General features: G+C 45.4%; 3 protein-coding genes and 1 pseudogene across 3 annotated transcripts; 1 reads left to right on the forward strand and 3 right to left on the reverse strand.

Moving 5' to 3' along the window:
• Positions 1-1,747: 1,747 nt before the first annotated feature.
• Positions 1,748-2,471, forward strand: LOC143957027 (histone H1B-like; annotated as a pseudogene).
• Positions 2,472-3,991: 1,520 nt separating this feature from the next.
• Positions 3,992-4,424, reverse strand: LOC143957028 (histone H3-like). The gene has a single exon (XM_077467173.1). It carries the CDS (start codon positions 4,422-4,424, stop codon positions 4,014-4,016), a length of 411 nt encoding a protein of 136 aa, XP_077323299.1. The 3' UTR covers positions 3,992-4,013.
• Positions 4,425-11,945: 7,521 nt separating this feature from the next.
• LOC143957071 (histone H2B 1.1-like) lies at positions 11,946-12,495 on the reverse strand. Its single transcript, XM_077467208.1, has one exon. It carries the CDS (start codon positions 12,413-12,415, stop codon positions 12,035-12,037), a length of 381 nt encoding a protein of 126 aa, XP_077323334.1. The 5' UTR covers positions 12,416-12,495; the 3' UTR covers positions 11,946-12,034.
• A 4,199-nt stretch (positions 12,496-16,694) lies between these two features.
• On the reverse strand, positions 16,695-18,014 carry LOC143957070 (histone H4). The gene has a single exon (XM_077467207.1). The coding sequence runs from the start codon at positions 17,997-17,999 to the stop codon at positions 17,688-17,690; it is 312 nt and encodes a 103-aa protein (XP_077323333.1). The 5' UTR covers positions 18,000-18,014; the 3' UTR covers positions 16,695-17,687.
• Positions 18,015-19,033: the final 1,019 nt, after the last annotated feature.

A 19,033-nucleotide genomic window follows, 5' to 3' on the forward strand; every position in this document is an offset into this window, starting at 1 on the left:
GCACGACAGTTCACAACGACATATGCGAACTGCTGGGGAGTGTCATACAATGTTAATGACATCCCCATTTCAGCTCGCATGTTGCACTGCAAAGTGTCAGTTTGGACATGAATCGGATCACATGGGTGCTATGCGATCCGATTCTGGTGCGGACCAAAAAAAGGGTCCTGTTGCGAGTTTAGTCCGAATGCGATACGATTTCAGCCATACTATCTGTATGGATGAAATCGCATTGCACGGACATCGCATGCGATTTTGCACTATGCAGCAGTGTGAACTGGCCCTGAGCCTAGGTTTCTGCAAATTTGATGGATAGCAATGTTACCTGTGAAGTTGCCCCAGAATGCAGTTCACATGCACACAAACCCCCCTTTTCATGTAGGCTCTGTTTCCACTTGTGCAACTTGTCCTGCGACTTGGGACTGCAAAGTTGCATGACAAGAAGTACCCGATTTCCAATGAGTACCATTCATATCTGTGCGACTTCAAGTCACAGCGACTTCAAAGTAGTCCCTGCACTACTTTGGTCCCATTTTAATGTGACTTGAGGTCCATAAACCTCCAGAATACACAGGCATGGCTTCAAGTCGTGGCAGAATCGTGCAACTTTCAGGCTTTTCAGGCTAACGCAGCCTGAAAGTTGCACAATTCTGCCGCAATTTTGATGCAACTTTAAAGCAATGCCTGTGTATTCCGGAGGTCTATGGATCTCAAATTGCATCAAAGTGGGACCAAAGTAGTGCAGGGACTACTTTTAAGTCGCACAGATACGAATAATACTCATTGGAAATCATAGAGTACAAAGTCGCAGGCCAAGTTGCACAAGTGGAAATGGAGCCTAAATGAAAAGCGGGTTTTTGTGCATGTGAACTGCATTCTGATGGGCCAACTTCACAGGTAACATTGCTAGCCATCATATTTTCCCATAGTCTTTACAGCGCATGCGCAGGAATGATGATCAGATTTTACTACCACTACCATGGGCGAAGTACCCCTGGTAGTAAAATTCAATCGTTATGGCTATTTTCACACTTGTGCGACTTGAAAGTCAAGTGCTTTTGCCATGATTTTTGCCACGACTTGAAGCAATGTCTGTGTAATCTGGAGGTCTCTGCCACAAGTCGCATCAAAGTCGGACAAAAGTAGTACAAAAACTACTTTGAAGTCACACAGATATGAACTGAACTCATTGGAAATCACGGGTTATGACTTGTCATGTGACTTTGCAGTCTCAAGTCGCAGGACAAGTCGCATGAGTGTGAAAGGGACTTAGGCTGTCCGTACCACCTGATCACTGCTGCTACCTCATTGGTTTAGTGTATTGTTTTACTGGTGGTGACTTGTGGTTCTTTCAGTGTACTGGGTTCTAAAAACTGATCTGATTCTTTAACTCGGTAACTTGTACGATTCTTTAACTCGGTAACTTGTACGATTCTTTAACTCGGTAACTTGTACGATTCTTTAACTCGGTGTACTGTGTACTCCTTGCTCTTGTTTTAAGTTTGTATCCAGTTCCTGAGTATCACTGTGCTTGGAGTCAGCTGATTGGTTGCAGGGAGGGGCGGATTACCACTGCCAGCTCTGCTATGTACTGAGTGCAGAGTGAACTGTTTCAAACGAATCAGTTCACTGAAAAGAATCGATTCATCCAGTTCACTAAAAAGAACCGATTCATAAGAACGATTCGTTCATGAACTGGACATCACTACTGTGTTGATCTATTTTCAAAACCTCATCATTGAGAATCATGACTGAGACTGAGACTGCCCCAGCCGCCGCTCCTCCAGCGGAGCCCGCCGCCAAGAAGAAGGCGACTAAGAAGGCGGCAGCCGGAGGAGCCAAGAAAGGCAGCAAGAAGCCGCCCGGTCCCAGCGTGTCCGACCTCATCGTCACAGCCGTGGCCGCTTCCAAGGAGCGCAGCGGGGTCTCCCTGGCCGCCCTCAAGTAGCTCCTGGCCACCGGAGGATACGATGTGGACAAGAACAACAGCCGCCTGAAGATCGCCATCAGGGCACTGGTGACTAAGGGGAGCCTCGTCCAGGTCAAAGGACATGGAGCCTCCGGATCCTTCAAGATCAACAAGAAGCAGCAAGAGGGCGACAAGGCCAAGAAAGTCACCATCAAGAAGAAGCCATTGGCTGCGGCCAAGCCCAAGAAACCTGCAGCCGCCAAGAAGCCAGCCAAGTCCCCCAAGAAGAAAGTCCCCAGCAAAGCCGCCAAGAGCCCCAAGAAGGCCACCAAGAAACCGGCAAAGGCTGCAGCTGCTCCCGCCAAGAAGGCGACAAAGAGCCCCAAGAAGCCCAAAGCTGCAGCCAAGCCGAAAAAAGCCGCCAAGAGTCCGGCTAAGAAGGCGGCTAAAGCCAAGACAGCAGCCAAGCCCAAGAAGGCCGCTCCGAAGAAGAAATAAGAATACCTCCCTCATCTCCACCCCCCCAAAGGCTCTTCTCAGAGCCATCCACCTCCTCCTAACAGAGCTATACCTACCTACACCCACCTCCTCCTAACCGAGTCACAGCTACCTACCAACACCCACCTCCTCCTAACAGAGCCACACCTACCTACCAACACCCACCTCCTTCTAACAGAGCCACACCTACCTACCTACACCCACCTCCTCCTAACAGAGCTACACCTACCTACCTACAGCCACCTCCTCCTAACAGAGCCACACCTGACTACCTACAGCCACCTCCTCCTAACAGAGCCACACCTGCCTACCTACAGCCACCAGGGGCCGCATAGCTTTTACACACGTCTAGGTGAGATGTTCCCATCACACATTGTACATTTGTCCCTTGCAGGGAATCCCCGATTACATTTTATGATAAATCCCACAAATGATCACTAGAGATCCTGTAGATCGGAAATCCCTCCTGCTATAAAGGATCGTTTCAGGGGCCCCATCCCACCCACATCTGTCATGTGAAGATAGGAGACCTGGAGGTTTTCCCGCACACTGGCTGTGGGGTCTCCCCGGGGGAGAGACATTCACACTACAATATGTCATCTGATCGGTAGAAGGGAAATCATTGTACTGATCGGGAATGTTAGAATGATCAGCAACAAGAACATTGTGTTATGCGGAGAATGGACTCTCCACTGTCATAGAATTCCATATTTTTCACCCAAATTATGAAGAGGATTAGCAGCCCCGATGTCACATTCAGGTTAGAAATTTTATCTCCCGGCTCCACTTTTAGAAAGTTCCCCGTATGATGATAATAGTCTTATTGGCTGATCGGAATATATGTAATTTGTCGCAACAGATAGTGGAGGGTGTTTCGCACACACTATCTGCTGATTGGCTGACATAAAATAATTTGACGCTTGCAATGAGAAATGTACAAATCTCTGCAGGGTGCCAATAATTGTCTTCTGTAGATAATGAATGAGAATAAAGAAGAGAGTGTAAGATGTGCTGATGGGAAGGTGTAACAATGTGATCGGTGTGTGTGTGGGGGGAAGAGATTGGAGAAAGTTGTAGAATAGCAGAGGAGAGGTTCCTGATAGATCGGGGAGAGGAAATGTCTTCTTCCTACAGAAGAATGAATAGTGAGTGAGATTTCTTACTAGTCATTTGTATGATTTATACACCGGAGCTGAGAAAGAGGTGATCCCGGGATCTGTGTACAGGAGGGAGGAGGTGACTTCTTATTTATCTTGAACACATTTCCTTTCCCCGATCTGGTAATGAGATAAGTATAGAGAATCTTTCTAGGAACTTGTCTTCCTCTCCTATATATTATTACATTGTATTATGGTGGGAAAAGATCGGCAGGAGAAAAGCTCTTCTTCCTAGAGAAGTGAGAATTGTTACTTTGTAATCGTCTTAGAAATGTTAGAGATCAGCGTGCAGAGAAGAGTGAGAAGAATGAAGAGATGTGGTGGGAAGGATTTGTATGATGTAGTGGCGATGAGATAGTATGGAGCTCTCTGAGGAGGATGTGGTGGCTCTGAGAAGAGCCTTTGTTGTGTGGGGTGGGGTGGCGATGAGGAGGTCGGTGGGGGGTGTATTAGGCCCTCTCTCCGCGGATGCGGCGTGCCAGCTGGATGTCTTTGGACATGATGGTGACCCTCTTGGCATGGATGGCGCAGAGGTTGGTGTCCTCGAAGAGTCCTACGAGATAAGCCTCAGAGGCTTCCTGCAGAGCCATGACGGCGGAGCTCTGGAAGCGCAGGTCGGTCTTGAAGTCCTGGGCGATCTCTCGGACGAGGCGCTGGAAGGGCAGCTTGCGGATGAGCAGCTCGGTGGATTTCTGGTAGCGGCGGATCTCTCGGAGAGCCACGGTGCCGGGCCTGTAGTGGTGAGGCTTCTTCACTCCGCCGGTGGCCGGGGCGCTCTTGCGGGCGGCTTTGGTGGCCAGCTGCTTGCGGGGAGCTTTCCCTCCGGTGGACTTACGAGCGGTCTGCTTGGTCCTTGCCATGGCCGATCAATGCTTCCAATTTCCACAAGGAATACATTACAAGTGTGAGAACACAGGCTGTGCGGCGTCTATATACATCACTGCCTTCTGATTGGACAACTAAAACACACCCCTTTTCATGATTGGTTTACTTTTTTTTTTAAAAGCGGCATTTTTAAAATGTCCGCCATGATCTGTCTGTTATCTGTGTTAGTAGAGTTACCTTCTTTGTGTGGGGTGGGGGAGGGGAGTTCCTCCACATCATACAATGTGTAAGAATTAGGAGCTCTGACATTGGACTGCTTGTCTCCATAATAAATGAGATGACAGAAAATTCTCACTGATCGGATTATTCCGTTCTTAGTGAATAACAAGTAGAAAGGTGACTTGTACAGCTTGTTCCGTCCAGCACAATTCTGTACTAACATGAAGGGACAGATCGCTGAGCAGACAATGAATCGTGTCCCCCCAGCACATCTTGGATCGGTTGGTGTTCCCATTGGTTTCCATCAGATCCATGTGGATACAATTCAACTAATCGGCTCCAATGTATCCTCTATGGAAGAGCAACACTGACATCTGCTGGTGACAAGAGAAATGGCTTCTGTGCTGGGATCTAGAAAGCGCTACAATAAGATTTCATTGTTTTCTTTCCGAATCCCACTTATAGGAAAAATAGATGATTACAACGTGATCTTTGGGAACAGAATTAGAACTCATACCGGGAAATTGGAGGGAATGGACACGGGCGACATCTAGATTGCATAATTAATCTGATGAATTTGCATTAAGGTTTTGTCAGAAAATTCACTAAAAACATTATTTGAACCATATTGCTCACCATATCTTCATCATGTTTACTTTACAATGAAATCGCAGCTCTGATATGGTGTATGTGTTCTACAAGAACCTTTTTGTCCTGTTGGGATGATGGGGGGTGTCGGGGAATTACTTGGCGCTGGTGTGTTCGACTTTAATACGAATTATTCTAACATTAATATAATACAGAATATATATATATATATATATATAATGCCAACTGTTTACACAACTCTTTACAATAAAAATGGTGATAGTTCAATCACAATAGATTTCAATACACAAGTAATAGGAGGGACCCTGCTCATGGAGTTTACAATCTAAAGAAATGTTTTTATAATGAAAGATTAGAAATCCTTATCAGTGTAAGCTTTAGAAACATTGAGATTGCATTATGTTTGCCCATATCTCAGCAAATTAGATGACAGAGGGAGGGAGTTAAGAGGGTTAAATGTTCCCTGTAACCGTCACTTTCCAATCTGAGTATTGTAATCTGAGGCACCTGATATTTACCAAATACTCCTTTTTTTTTTTATTAGAGAAAAGACACACACACACACACACACACACACACACACACACTTATATACATAGAGAGATACACAACAGGAAAGTCAATGTGTGCCCAGCTGATGATCTAAATCCCCCACCCATCTAAGGTGAGATGATTATGTATAATAGTTGGACTCCCATGAAGAAAATAAATGCTATATGACACATTTGAATCAAACACAATGTGATGTATAAGTAATATTTCTAAGCAGATGATCCCTAAACGATGTCGTAAAAGTAAGCATCCCCTTTTATGTGTCTCTGCAGACATTAGCATGCCTTGTACAGTCTTACATAGTCCATAAAACAAAAAAGTAAACGTGTAGGTGAAAATGATGTATACAAAACGGAAAATTGTATACTCACCTTTCCGTAATTTTCCTTTCCTGTTGCATCTCATGGCAGCATACACCTATGGGTTGTGGCTCCGCCCCCGCAACCTGATAGGACCGTTTAACTATTAAATCTTGAGAGGGCCCCTGCTTCAGCATTCTCAATATATAGATACCTCACCTTAGACGGGTGGGCATCTGTATGCTGCCATGAGATGCAACAGGAAAGGAAAATTACGGAAAGGTGAGTATACAATTTTCCGTTTTCCTGTCGCATCATGGCAGCATACACCTATGGGGAATAACTCGCAAAACTGGGTGGGTCTAAGCAGAAAAAGTTTATTTACAAGGAATGGAGGAATTGGACTGAATAATCGCTCTACCAAAATCCACCGTGGACAACCTAGCGGAGTCCACTTTGTAGTGGGATATAAAAGTACTTTTTGAAGACCATGTGGCTGCCTTGCAGATGGTTTCTGAGGACACTTTGCAGAAGGCTGCCCAGGAGGTTGCCATTGCCCTTGTAGAGTGTGCCTTTAAGCCCTCAGGTATCTGAGCTTGATTAGAAGAGTAGGATTTCTTTATGATTTTCACAAGCCATGCTGCGATGGTGCGGGAAGTAGCTGCCTGTCCTCTTCTGGAGCCATGAGGGATGACTAGGAGGTTTTCCACTTTCCTGAAGTCACTGGTCTTCGAGAGGTAGGCCAGTAAGTTAGATTTTACATCCAGTGGATGAGGGCCGCCCTGCTCTGTAGAAAGAGTGGGAAGGCATATTTCCTGATTAAAATGAAAGGAGGAAGCCACTTTGGGGACGAAGCGGTCTGAAGGTTTCAGAACTACCTTGTCTGGGTAGATGGTAAGGTATGGTTCCTTTGCCATTAGTGCATGCATTTCCGACACCCTCTTGGCTGATGTAATCGCTATCAGAAAGGTGATTTTGAGGGTTAGATTCCAAAGGGAAGCTTTTTCAACTGGAAAGAATGGGTCATGGGATAGGAAGTCCAGTACTATCGAAAGATCCCAAGTTGGAAATGAGGGCTTTCTGGGAGGTCTCAATCTTAGACAAGCCTTCTGGAATTGAGAAATAAGAGGTTCTTGAGCCCATTTCACCCCCGTAATGGCAGATAGAGCTGATACGTGTACTTTCAAGGTGCTTGAACCAAGACCTTTGTCAAGACCTAGCTGAAGGAACTCTAGGACCTGAGCAAATGTAGGGGATGAAGGGTCCCAGGCTTGTTGTTGTGCGACCGAGAGGAACTTATCCCAGATTCTCTTGTAAGTGTTATTAGTGGTAAACCTTCTGGCTTGGAGAAGGGTGTTTATCACTTTGTGGGAACATCCGTGAGCTATGAACCTAGCCCTTTCAGTCTCCATGCTGTTAGGTGTAACTTCTCTGGGCATGGATGGAGGAATTGACCTTGAGAGAGTAGATCCGCTGTCACAGGGAGCGGCAATGGTTCTGCTGTACTCAATTGGAGTAGGGTCGTGAACCACGGCCTCCTCTACCAAAAGGGCAGGACTGCTAAAACTGTGGCACTTGATTTCCTGAGTCTGAGTAGAAGCCTCGATATGATTGGAGTTGGTGGAAACACGTAACCTAGGTGGAAATTCCAGTTGTGTTGTAAACAATCCGTGCCTTCCGCCGAAGGAAAGGGAACTCTCGCCAGGTACCTCTGACACTTTGCGTTGTTTGGAGTTGCTGCCAGATCGATATCCGGAACCCCCCAAGTCTTTGTTATCAGAGAAAAGGCCTGACTGCTTAGGGCCCATTCGTGGTTGCATACGAACTGTCGACTCAAGGTGTCTGCTATCTAATTCTGGACACCTGGTACGTATGTTGCCCTGAGACTGGTTAAATTCAGTTGTGCCCATTGGAAGACTGGTTGGACTTCTTGCAACATGGAGCGACTCCTGGTGCCTCCTTGCCTGTTGATATAGGCCACAGCCACTCGATTGTCCATCTTTAGCAGGACATCTTTTCCCTCCAGAAATGGGCTGAAGGCTAGTAGTGCCTGGAATGCTGCTTTCATCTCCAATAAGTTGGAAACCACATCGTGTGTCCTGAATGGCCAACAACCTTGGGCTGCGTGGTGACGATAGTGTGCTCCCCATCCTTCCATGCTGGCATCCGAGGTGATTACTTCTTGAGAGAGAAGGACTAAGCGTTTACACCTCTTCAGATTGTGTGGTTTTGTCCACCATGATAGCGATTGCTTCACCTCTTCCCGGATCACTATCGGCTGGGTCATTGACACGCCGTTCCATTGTTTGAGGAATGATATTTGAAGAGGCCTGGCATTCCACTGGGCCCATTGTACCATTGGGATAGTCGCCGAGAATGACCCTAAAATACTGAGACATTCCCTGGCGGGGATGGTAGTGGCCACGAGTAACCTCTTTACTTTCTGGATTAGGATGGGAACTTTCTCCTCCGGGAGTTCTACTGTATTGAGTCGGGTATCCAGCTCTGCCCCCAGAAAAATCATTCGCTGTGTGGGATTTAGACTGCTCTTCCCCCAATTTATCAGCCACCCAAATTTTTGCAGGGTGGAAATTAGGATTGCGCGGTGAAGTAGGAGGGAATCTCGGTTGTCGGCCAGGAGAAGGATATCGTCTAGGTAGTGGTGCACCCTCAGGCCTTGCTCCCTTAATAGGGCAATTACTGGCAGTAACACTTTTGTAAATGTTCTTGGAGCAGTGGATATTCCGAACGGGAAACTTTGGAATTGGAAATGTTGATGACCTACAACAAAACTGAGAAATTTCTGAAATGAGGTGTGAATGGGAACGTGCAGGTAGGCGTCTTGTAAATCGATGGAGAGCATCCAATCTCCTATGTTGATGGCCTGGAGGATTGTCTGCAGACTCTCCATTTTGAATGCCTCCACCAGGATTCGGTGATTGAGTTTCTTTAAGTCCATGACAGGACGTAAGTCTCCTGTCTTCTTTTTTACCAGAAATAGAGGAGAATATAATCCTCTCCCTCTCTGTGGTAGAGGAACTTCCCTTATAGCTTGCTTCTGGATTAGGTCCTGAACATATCCGAGAGTAGTACTCTCTTTTGGTGATGGTATCCTTGTTATTCGGAAATGGTCCCTTGGGTGCTTTCGGAACCTCCATCCGTGTCCGAATTGGACAGTCGCCACTGCCCATGGATCCTTTATTGTCCCCGCCCATACCTGCTTGAACAACCTTAGCCTGGCTCCTACTACAGCTGGTTGGGCGGGCGCACCTTCAAAAAGACTTTTGATCCCCTGAAGTAGGGGTCTTGGCTTTCTGGAGCTTGAGGAAGGATGATTGAGGGTTCTTCCAGTTTCTCCTGTACTCCTTGCCAGGTCTATAGGATCTTGCCTCCCTATATTTGTCTGGGAGGTTACGTCTGGGGGCTGACGGTCTTTGCTGTTTAGATCTTCTATCTGAAGGGATCAGACCCGATTTTCCCCCGGTAACTTTAGAAATCGCAGAATCTAGCTTTTCTCCAAAGAGATTTGCTCCGTCAAAGGGAATCTTGCACCAGTTTGTCTTCGAGGATGGGTCTGCAGACCAGGGTTTCAGCCAAAGTGCCCTTCTGGCCATTACTGAGCTCAGCATTGCTCTAGATGTAGATTTAATTATATCTACAGAGGCTTCTGCGACAAAGTCGCCTGCGAGAGATCCTGTAGGGCTGAGATTACCTTCTCTTGTTCCCCTCCTTCTGACACCAGTCTCTCGGTATTGGCGGACCAGTTGGAAATGGCTCTACCCACAGCTGCTAGGGAAACAGCTGGTCTGCATGCGCCTCCTGCTGATAGGTAAGATCTTTTCAGATCTAGGTCAATTTTCCTATCTAGTACATCTTTAAATGTAACCGCATCTTCGATTGGAAGTGTCACATGTCTGGCAAGACGCATCAGAGAAGAATCCACCACTGGCGGGGTCACTAATGGAGTGACACTAGGCTCCTTCAGGGGATAAAGTTTTGCTAACCTGTTAGTTAGACTGATCTTCTTATCCGGCTTTTGCCATTCCTCTTTAATCAAATCCTCTAGTTCCTCAATAAATGGGAAGGTCTCAGGATCTTTCTTGAGATTTGGAAAATATTTCCTCAGCTTCTGAGGAGTTTGTTTTTCTTCCACCCAATTGATCGCTTCCTTCACTGATTTAATGAAGGGTTCAACTAGTGCAAAGTCGAAGCCGTTAGAGGCGTCAATGTCATCATTATCTGACAAAGGATCTGACATCCTTGAAGTGGAGGGAACAGCAGATGTGGTGCCTTGCAAAGGTCTGCTAGTTTCCGGTCCTGCGATTTGGAGGGGCAATTCAGTAGCTGGAGTACTAGGATCTAATTCCCTGTCTTTTGTTGCTTCATTGAAGCATGAACGACAGGCCAGCTTATCTGGGAGTGCTATTGCGCCACAAACCCAGCATGAGTTTCCAGAGGGATGGAGACTTTGAGCGCGAGAAGAGTGTCTGCTAGTAGGGGATCTTCTGTGGTAGGAGTGTCCATGTCGGGAGTAGGACCTTGATCGCCTCCTCCTGTGATCTCCGCTCTCTCTGCGCCTTGAGCGGCTTCTGCTATGGTCTCGGTCCCGTCTATGACTTGAGCGGCTTCTTCTTGAGCGCCTTGAGTGCGACGATCTGGATGACCTGATAGGGCTGTGCAATTTAGACAGCGTTAGTGACAGGCTCTCTTTTTCCTCTTCGTACTTACCATGTTGACCCCACTTACCTAATAGGCTGGCGATGGTCTGCTGGGGCAGCGGCCTCCAAGAAGAGTGAATCCTAAAAACGAACGGAAATCAGTGTGCAAAGACAGGTAGGGAGATATGCCAGTTGCAGAAAAATAACTTTAGAAACGAAGAGACTGACCTGAGATCCGAAGGAAACGATATGTAAGAAACGATCGGAATGACGAAGACGATCTTGGTCGTGAAGCAGCAGCCACGGTACACAAAGCAAAAATGCAATTTTTAAACCCCGCGCTAATGCCGTCGTAACGCCGACGTCATCCCGCACATGCGCAGAAATGTCCCACGACGTTCGGCTCCATTTTGGAAAGTGGCGAACCGGCAATACAACGAGGCACTGAACGCCAGCGCATGCGTAGAGGAGATCAATCATCGGCGCCCGAGGAGCGAGGTTCTACAGAGCTTGACAGGAAAGGAACAGAAAATACCTAGAAAGCACAGGTTAGAGGCCGCTGCATAATAAATCTGTTTAAGATTTGTAAAGATAAATAACGATACCCCTGAGACCATCAGAGTGGGGATTCCTCCATTAAGCTCATTTAGAGGCTGTACAGGTAGGACTTCCACCCAGGAGAGGCTTGAACCTGGCTGGGGCGATAGCGGTAAGGGGTGATGTCAGGTCTTCTCAGGTGAGGAAAAAAAGGAGAATGCTGAAGCAGGGGCCCTCTCAAGATTTAATAGTTAAACGGTCCTATCAGGTTGCGGGGGCGGAGCCACAACCCATAGGTGTATGCTGCCATGATGCGACAGGAAAATAAGATTATATACGCATCATCCTTATATAAATAGATATCCGCTTTCAATTTACGAAAAAAAAAAAAAGTTCCCATGTGTTCTCTGAGGAGGAGCAACACTGACACCTAGTGGTTATGAAAATGTATGTCTTCTATACGGAACTATGGAAAGATATGCAATGTGATTGGATGGAAATAAAATGTCAGGAATTTCTGAATAAAGGGAATCTGCAACACCAGTTTGTACTGGGATTATTATTATATATAGTATTTCTTACTATAACACAGCTTCAAATGTCCAAATTCATTAGATTTTACAATCGGTATAATCGGTTGATTTTTCATTTAATGTATTTAGAATTTTTAATTGCGATAAAATGTGATGAGAGCTCATTGATGGAAATGGTGGGCGGCTCTTAGAAGAGCCTTTGTGTCTTGTGTTGGGATGATGATGGGGGGATGGGGGATTACTTGGCGCTGGTGTACTTGGTGACGGCCTTGGTGCCCTCGGAGACGGCGTGCTTGGCCAGCTCTCCGGGCAGGAGGAGGCGGACGGCGGTCTGGATCTCCCGGGAGGTGATGGTGCGGCGCTTGTTGTAATGAGGCAGGCGGGAAGATTCGCCGGCGATGCGCTCGAAGATGTCATTGACGAAGGAGTTCATGATGCCCATGGCCTTGGACGAGATGCCGGTGTCGGGGTGGACCTGCTTGAGCACCTTGTACACGTAGATGGCATAACTCTCCTTCCTGCTCTTCCTCCGCTTCTTGCCGTCCTTCTTCTGGCTCTTGGTCACGGCTTTCTTGGAGCCCTTCTTGGGCGCCGGGGCGGACTTGGCTGGTTCAGGCATGATAAGGGTTAATGTGATCTCCGCTGTGTGGAGGGAATGTGTGCTGGAGCCGCCCTCATGTGCTGCTTTTATAGGCGTCCTATGCAAATGAAGTCTCTTCCCTCCTCACGCTTCTATTGGAGGATTCAGTCATGTGGTGGGGAGGAGTGTTTTGCTTCCCTTGCTCGTTTACTGATTGGTGTAGAAACAAGTCAGAACATAATTGGCTGGCTTGGAAATTAACCAACCACAGTGTATGATGTCAGAGCATTGACTGTATAAACATAAGGAAGCTGCAGAAATGAGCGATCTTTAGCAGAGTAACAGAAGAATCTCACAATGTCTGGCCGTGGAAAACAAGGAGGCAAGGTTCGGGCTAAGGCCAAGACCCGATCATCCCGGGCTGGTCTGCAGTTCCCAGTAGTGATGGGAAGTTCGGATCTTTAAAATGAATCGGTTCATTTCGAACTGCTCACTGAAATGAACCGATTCAATGAATCGGTTCTTCGGTTCACTTGCTGAGTCTACTGACAAGCATAGAACCGAAGCTCTGATTCAACCTTCTTAAATGAGTAGAATCAGAAGACTGATTCACACAGAAGGTTGGCAGGTCCTGGGGACGTTTACTTTGATTTAGTTCATCGGCGCAGAGCACAATTGTTGTCAATTGAAAATTATTCCATTGTTGTCAGATTAGCGCAGTGTCATGCATCTTGGTGATACACAAACAGCTGTGTTAGGCTGGGTTCACACTTGTGCGATGCGGGAACCCTGCGATTCCACGACGGGTTCCTGCATCGCACCCGACTCGCACGACAGTTCACAACGACATATGCGAACTGCTGGGGAGTGTCATACAATGTTAATGGCACCCCCATTTCAGTTCGCATGTCGCACTGCGAAGTGTCAGTTTGGACATGAATCGAATCGCATGAGTGCTATGTGATCCGATTCTGGTGCGGACCAAAAAAAGGGTCCTGTGCGAGTTTAGTCCGAATGCGATACGATTTCAATCATACTAGCTGTATGGCTGAAATCGCATTGCACGGACATCGCCTGCGATTTGCACTGCAGTGCAAATCGCATGCGATTTTGCACTATGCTGCAGTGTGAACCGGCCCTGAGCCTAGGTTTCCGCAAATTTGATGGATAGCAATGTTACCTGTGAAGTTGCCCCAGAATGCAGTTCACATGCACACAAACCCCGCTTTTCATTGAGGCTCTGTTTCCACTTGTGCAACTTGTCCTGCGACTTGGGACTGCAAAGTTGCATGACAAGAAGTACCCAATGATTTCCAATGAGTACCATTCATATCTGTGCGACTTCAAGTCACAGCGACTTCAAAGTAGTCCCTGCACTACTTTGGTCCCATTATAATGTGACTCAAGGTCCATAAACCTCCAGAATACACAGGCATGGCTTCAAGTCGTGGCAGAATCGTGCAACTTTCTGGCTTTTCAGGCTAACGCAGCCTGAAAGTTGCACAATTCTGAGCAATTTTGATGCGACTTTAAAGCAATGCCTGTGTATTCCGGAGGTCTATGGATCTCAAGTTGCATCAAAGTGGGACCAAAGTAGTGTAGGGACTACTTTGAAGTCGCACAGATACGAATAATACTCATTGGACTTCATAGCGTACAAAGTCGCAGGACAAGTTGCACAAGTGGAAATGGAGCCTAAATGAAAAGTGGGTTTTTGTGCATGTGAACTGCATTCTGATGGGCCAACTTCCCAGTTAACATTGCTAGCCATCAGATTTTCCCATAGTCTTTACAGCGCATGCGCAGGAATGATGATCAGATTCTACTACCACTACCATGGGCGAAGTACCCCTGGTAGTAAAATCCAATTGTTAAGGCTATTTTCACACTTGTGCGACTTGAAAGTCAAGTGCTTTTGCCATGATTTTTGCCATGACTTGAAGCAATGTCTGTGTAATCTTGAGGTCTCTGCCACAAGTCGCATCAAAGTCAGACAAAAGTAGTACAAAAACTACTTTGAAGTCGCATAGATATGAACTGAACTCGTTGGAAATCACGGGGTGTGACTTGTCATGTGACTTTGCAGTCTCAAGTCGCAGGACAAGTCGCATGAGTGTGAAAGGGCCTTAGGCTGTCCGTACCACCTGATCACTGCTGCTACCTCATTGGTTTAGTGTATTGTTCTACTGGTGGGGACTCATGGTTCTTTCAGTGTACTGTGTTCTAAAAACAGATACGATTCTTTAACTCGGTAACTTGTACGATTCTTTAACTCGGTAACTTGTACGATTCTTTAACTCGGTAACTTGTACGATTCTTTAACTCGGTGTACTGTCTACTCCTGGCTCTTGTTTTAAGTTTGTATCCAGTTCCTGAGTGTCACTGTGCTTTGAGTCAGCTGATTGGTTGCAGGGAGGGGCCGAGCTCTCTCACTCTAGGATCATATTACAACTCTGCTGCTCTGCTATGTACTGAGTGCAGAGTGAACTGTTTCAAACGAATCAGTTACTGAAAAGAATCGATTCATCCAGTTCACTAAAAAGAACCGATTCAAAAGAACGATTCGTTCATGAACTGGACATCACTAGTTCCCAGTTGGTCGTGTTCACCGTCTGCTCAGGAAGGGCAACTATGCGGAGCGGGTCGGGGCCGGAGCTCCCGTCTATCTGGCCGCCGTCCTCGAGTATCTCACGGCTGAGATCCTCGAGCTGGCCGGCAACGCCGCCCGCGACAACAAGAAGACCCGCATCATCCCCCGACACCTCCAGCTGGCCGTCCGCAACGACGAGGAGCTCAACAAGCTGCTGGGCAGCGTCACCATCGCCCAGGGAGGAGTCCTGCCCAACATCCAGGCCGTGCTGCTGCCCAAGAAGACCGAGAGCCACAAGGCCGCCGCCAAATCCAAGTAATCCCGACAACTCCTTTCTACTCCCAAATCCATTCATTTCTACAACACAAAGGCTCTTCTCAGAGCCCCCCACATCTCTCTACAAAGAGCCCCCCACACACCCCTCATTGTGTCTACCACATCGCATGCAATCAGCCCTCAATTGTCTGCATAGCTTTACACGGGAAATACATTCTTATTTATTCACACTTCTAGTACAGGAGATCTGTACAGGGAGGACAATTACTACATATAAAGAGCCTGCAATGTATTATTGGAGGACCTGGTTCTCTTATAGGGACTGATCGGCATTGTCCTTCAAACTAGTTCTGCTGAATCTAATACAGATCAGAAAATTGTAGTAAAATAAACAATCATCCTCCGACTGATCGGGAACACAGATCTCAGAATGTTCCTATTATGCCGGGCGGGGTATGGAACGGATTTCACTTCATTTTAAATAGAACCTCACAATCATCTCAGATCGGCTAACCTGACACAGAAATGTAATGAAACAAAATTTAAATTCTTCCGGGGAACATTCCAGACACTTGATAAACGCGCTGACATATTATATTTCCCGGGGTTTACAGAATCCTAGAGAATGTTTTCTATAGAGATCAATGAAAAGTCTACAGAACAAGCATTTTCTGGGCTGAAAACGGAGAAAGATCAGAACACATTTCTTTGGATTCCTCATCAAAAACATCATTGGCTGATGAAGGAAACGCCGACAGTTCTGATTGGCTCATATTTCAAACTGCTACATTCCCCATTTGCCCGCCAGAATTCTTTAGAACGTTACAGACAAATAATCGGTCATTTTATACCGCCAAATCCGACACTGAGACCATCAGATGAGACAATTATCTGAGAAATATCATCAGCGCTTTGTTCCCAAACTGATTCATCGATTAGTCTGGAATAGAAATCGATTCAGAAGATTGTTGAATGATGTAAAATATGTTCTCTGTTACTAGATTTCTAAAAAGTGAAAGGACTGGTAGAAAACATGACACTCCCAGATACATATGTACAATGAATCAATAAAACAAACAGATCGTTATCCACTGTAACGAGAAATCAGCAAAATATTAACAATGTTTCTAAGTAATTATCTTAGAAACATTTCTTTACTAATCTTTTATAAATATTAACAATAGTAACTGTTGATTTGTGTTCTCTCCGAAAAAGAATTGGAAGAATAGGTTTGTCATGAGATCTGTATAGGATCATGGGATTGGCCTCTATCAGATGTAGCAGTAACAGATTTCCCCCATATTACATTTAGAGAATATATATATAATGTGAATGGACTGGTAGAAATCATGACACTGCCAGATATATAACAGTATGTACAATACATAATCAGATCTGCATAGGATTATGTAACTGAAAAAAAGATACAAATATGTACTATGGATCAATACAGACAATATTGCGCTTCTGATGAATTACATCGGTTTCCATTCAGCAAAATATTTAAAAGCTTCTAAAATGAATAGAGCCGCCCTTCTCATCTCCGCTCAGCTTTACACCCAGGAAGGAGAGATGTAGGAATAAAATACATTTCTTTGTTTCCTTTTCAAAATAATCTTTATAAATATGAAATATTGGAACTGGTGTTAGGGAGTGTTAAAGATTCATGTTTTCCATGTAATCTCCAGGTACACGTGAGATCTGCTTTACCAAAGAGTCGTAAGAACACAACAAAATGATCTATCCAATGTTGTATCCAATTGGGTAGAGAGTTGATCTTCAAGACTGTACAATCTGTACTCCGGATGAAATATGAAAACTTCTTCCACCCTAACAAATGAACGAATCCGATGATAATTGTACAGAAATCCTCCATCCGTTTCCTGCTGAGATTTGGCGCTACAATAGATCTGGTTCTCTGGATGGAACGTTCTTAGGAGCCATACACGCTATTCGATTGTTTATCAAAACCATATAATAAGAGATTCAACCTCAAGTTTCAATTTGTAAACAATCAGGCAGGCCCTTACACTGCGTGGTTTAGGTAAATCTGAAGAGAAATATCTGCAGAAAATCGAATCGTGTGTATGGGGCTTTAGACTTAGGGGAGAAATGTCCAGCTAAAGCTGATCCGATCCCAGTTCTGGACGTTTCCCAACAAACCCAAACGGCTGTTTGCGTTGAATCTTTAATAGGCCAATTAAAAGCAATCACCCCTTTCATCTCCTAGTGTGATCACACTTAGATCGCCTATATAGGGCGAATGTCACGTGTCCAACCCCCAGAACAAACCCTCCCGCTACAGAAGTGTGTACGACGCGTCATTTAGATTTCATTTACTTCTCCTGATAACGTAAATAGCGGTATGTAGTTCTTTGTACGAGAAGGTGGGTGGCCCTGAGAAGGGCCTTTGTATAGATGAAGTAGGTAGGTGTCTATGAGGGTTTAGCCTCCGAATCCATAAAGCGTGCGCCCCTGGCGTTTGAGAGCATAGACGACATCCATGGCGGTGACGGTCTTCCTCTTGGCGTGCTCGGTGTAGGTGACGGCATCGCGGATGACATTCTCCAGGAAAACCTTCAGCACTCCGCGGGTCTCCTCATAGATGAGTCCGGAGATGCGCTTGACACCCCCTCTGCGGGCCAAACGTCGGATGGCGGGTTTGGTGATGCCCTGGATGTTGTCCCGGAGCACCTTCCTGTGCCGCTTGGCGCCTCCTTTCCCCAGACCCTTCCCTCCTTTACCGCGACCAGACATGACGACTATTTCCTGCACAAACAGAAACGGAGCTCAGCCGTCTGCCTGCCCTCCTTATATACAGCCTGAGCGGACCTGATGGAAACCTTCCGGTGATAGAGTCATTCCCATTTATTATTAAAAAACAAAAGAGAGGGAATGTCATTCATTTATAAGGCTCCTATATATTCTATTGCACGGAGAATGCGAATCTTTAACACTTCATAACAGAAAAACAATCAGCAGTTCCAATTGTTCATAGTAATTTTATATTTCTAAAACATAATTTTGAAAACGAAACAAAGAAACACATTGCTTCTGACGTCTCTCCTTCCTAAGGATGAGCGGACCTGATGGGAGACAGGAGGAGAATGGGCGGGTCTAGTCATTTATTACCCAGCATAGAATTTCATTTAATTAGAAGCTTTTCAATAGTTTGCTGAATGGAAACTGATGTGATCCATCAGACGCACAACATTATCTTTATTGATTAATTGTACATATTTGTCTGGCATGTCATGATTATTACCTATTTTTATCAATAATATCATATTTATCGATCTTTGGATAGGAAGTGTAAAATATGTGCAATCTGCTATATGTATAAATTATATATCAGACAGTGAGAGAAGGAAAAAAAAAAAAAAATAAATAAAAAAAAAATTATATATATATATATATATATATATATATATATATATAGATAGATATATTACAGTTCCCCATTTAGTTTTCTGAATTCTGAGGACTTGGAATAAAAGAGCACATATGGAAATGTTTTATATTATTATTCAATAATCTTCGGACTCCATTTTTATTTATTCCGGACTAATGGATGAAAATAAAGCATCGATGATATCTCTCGGATAAATGTCTCATCTGATGATCTCAGTGTCGGATTTCGCGGTATAATAGGGCTGATTATTTGTCTGTAACATTCTAAAGAATTCTGGCGGGCAAGTTTGAATGTAGCAGTTTGAAATATGAGCCAATTAAAGCTGTTGGGCATTTCCTTCATCAGCCATTAATGTCTTTCTGATGAAAATTTCAAAGAA

The sequence above is a fragment of the Lithobates pipiens genome, unplaced genomic scaffold (genome assembly GCF_037356315.1).
Source record: "Lithobates pipiens isolate NorthernLeopardFrog02 unplaced genomic scaffold, aLitPip1_a1.2 Scaffold_51, whole genome shotgun sequence".
Lineage (NCBI taxonomy): Eukaryota > Metazoa > Chordata > Amphibia > Anura > Ranidae > Lithobates > Lithobates pipiens.

What these genes read in the sequence shown, in the direction of transcription:
- LOC143957028 (XM_077467173.1), bottom strand. Translation starts at nt 4,424, where the DNA reads ATGGCAAGGACCAAGCAGACCGCTCGTAAGTCCACCGGAGGGAAAGCT.
- LOC143957070 (XM_077467207.1), bottom strand. Translation starts at nt 17,999, where the DNA reads ATGTCTGGTCGCGGTAAAGGAGGGAAGGGTCTGGGGAAAGGAGGCGCC.
- LOC143957071 (XM_077467208.1), bottom strand. Translation starts at nt 12,415, where the DNA reads ATGCCTGAACCAGCCAAGTCCGCCCCGGCGCCCAAGAAGGGCTCCAAG.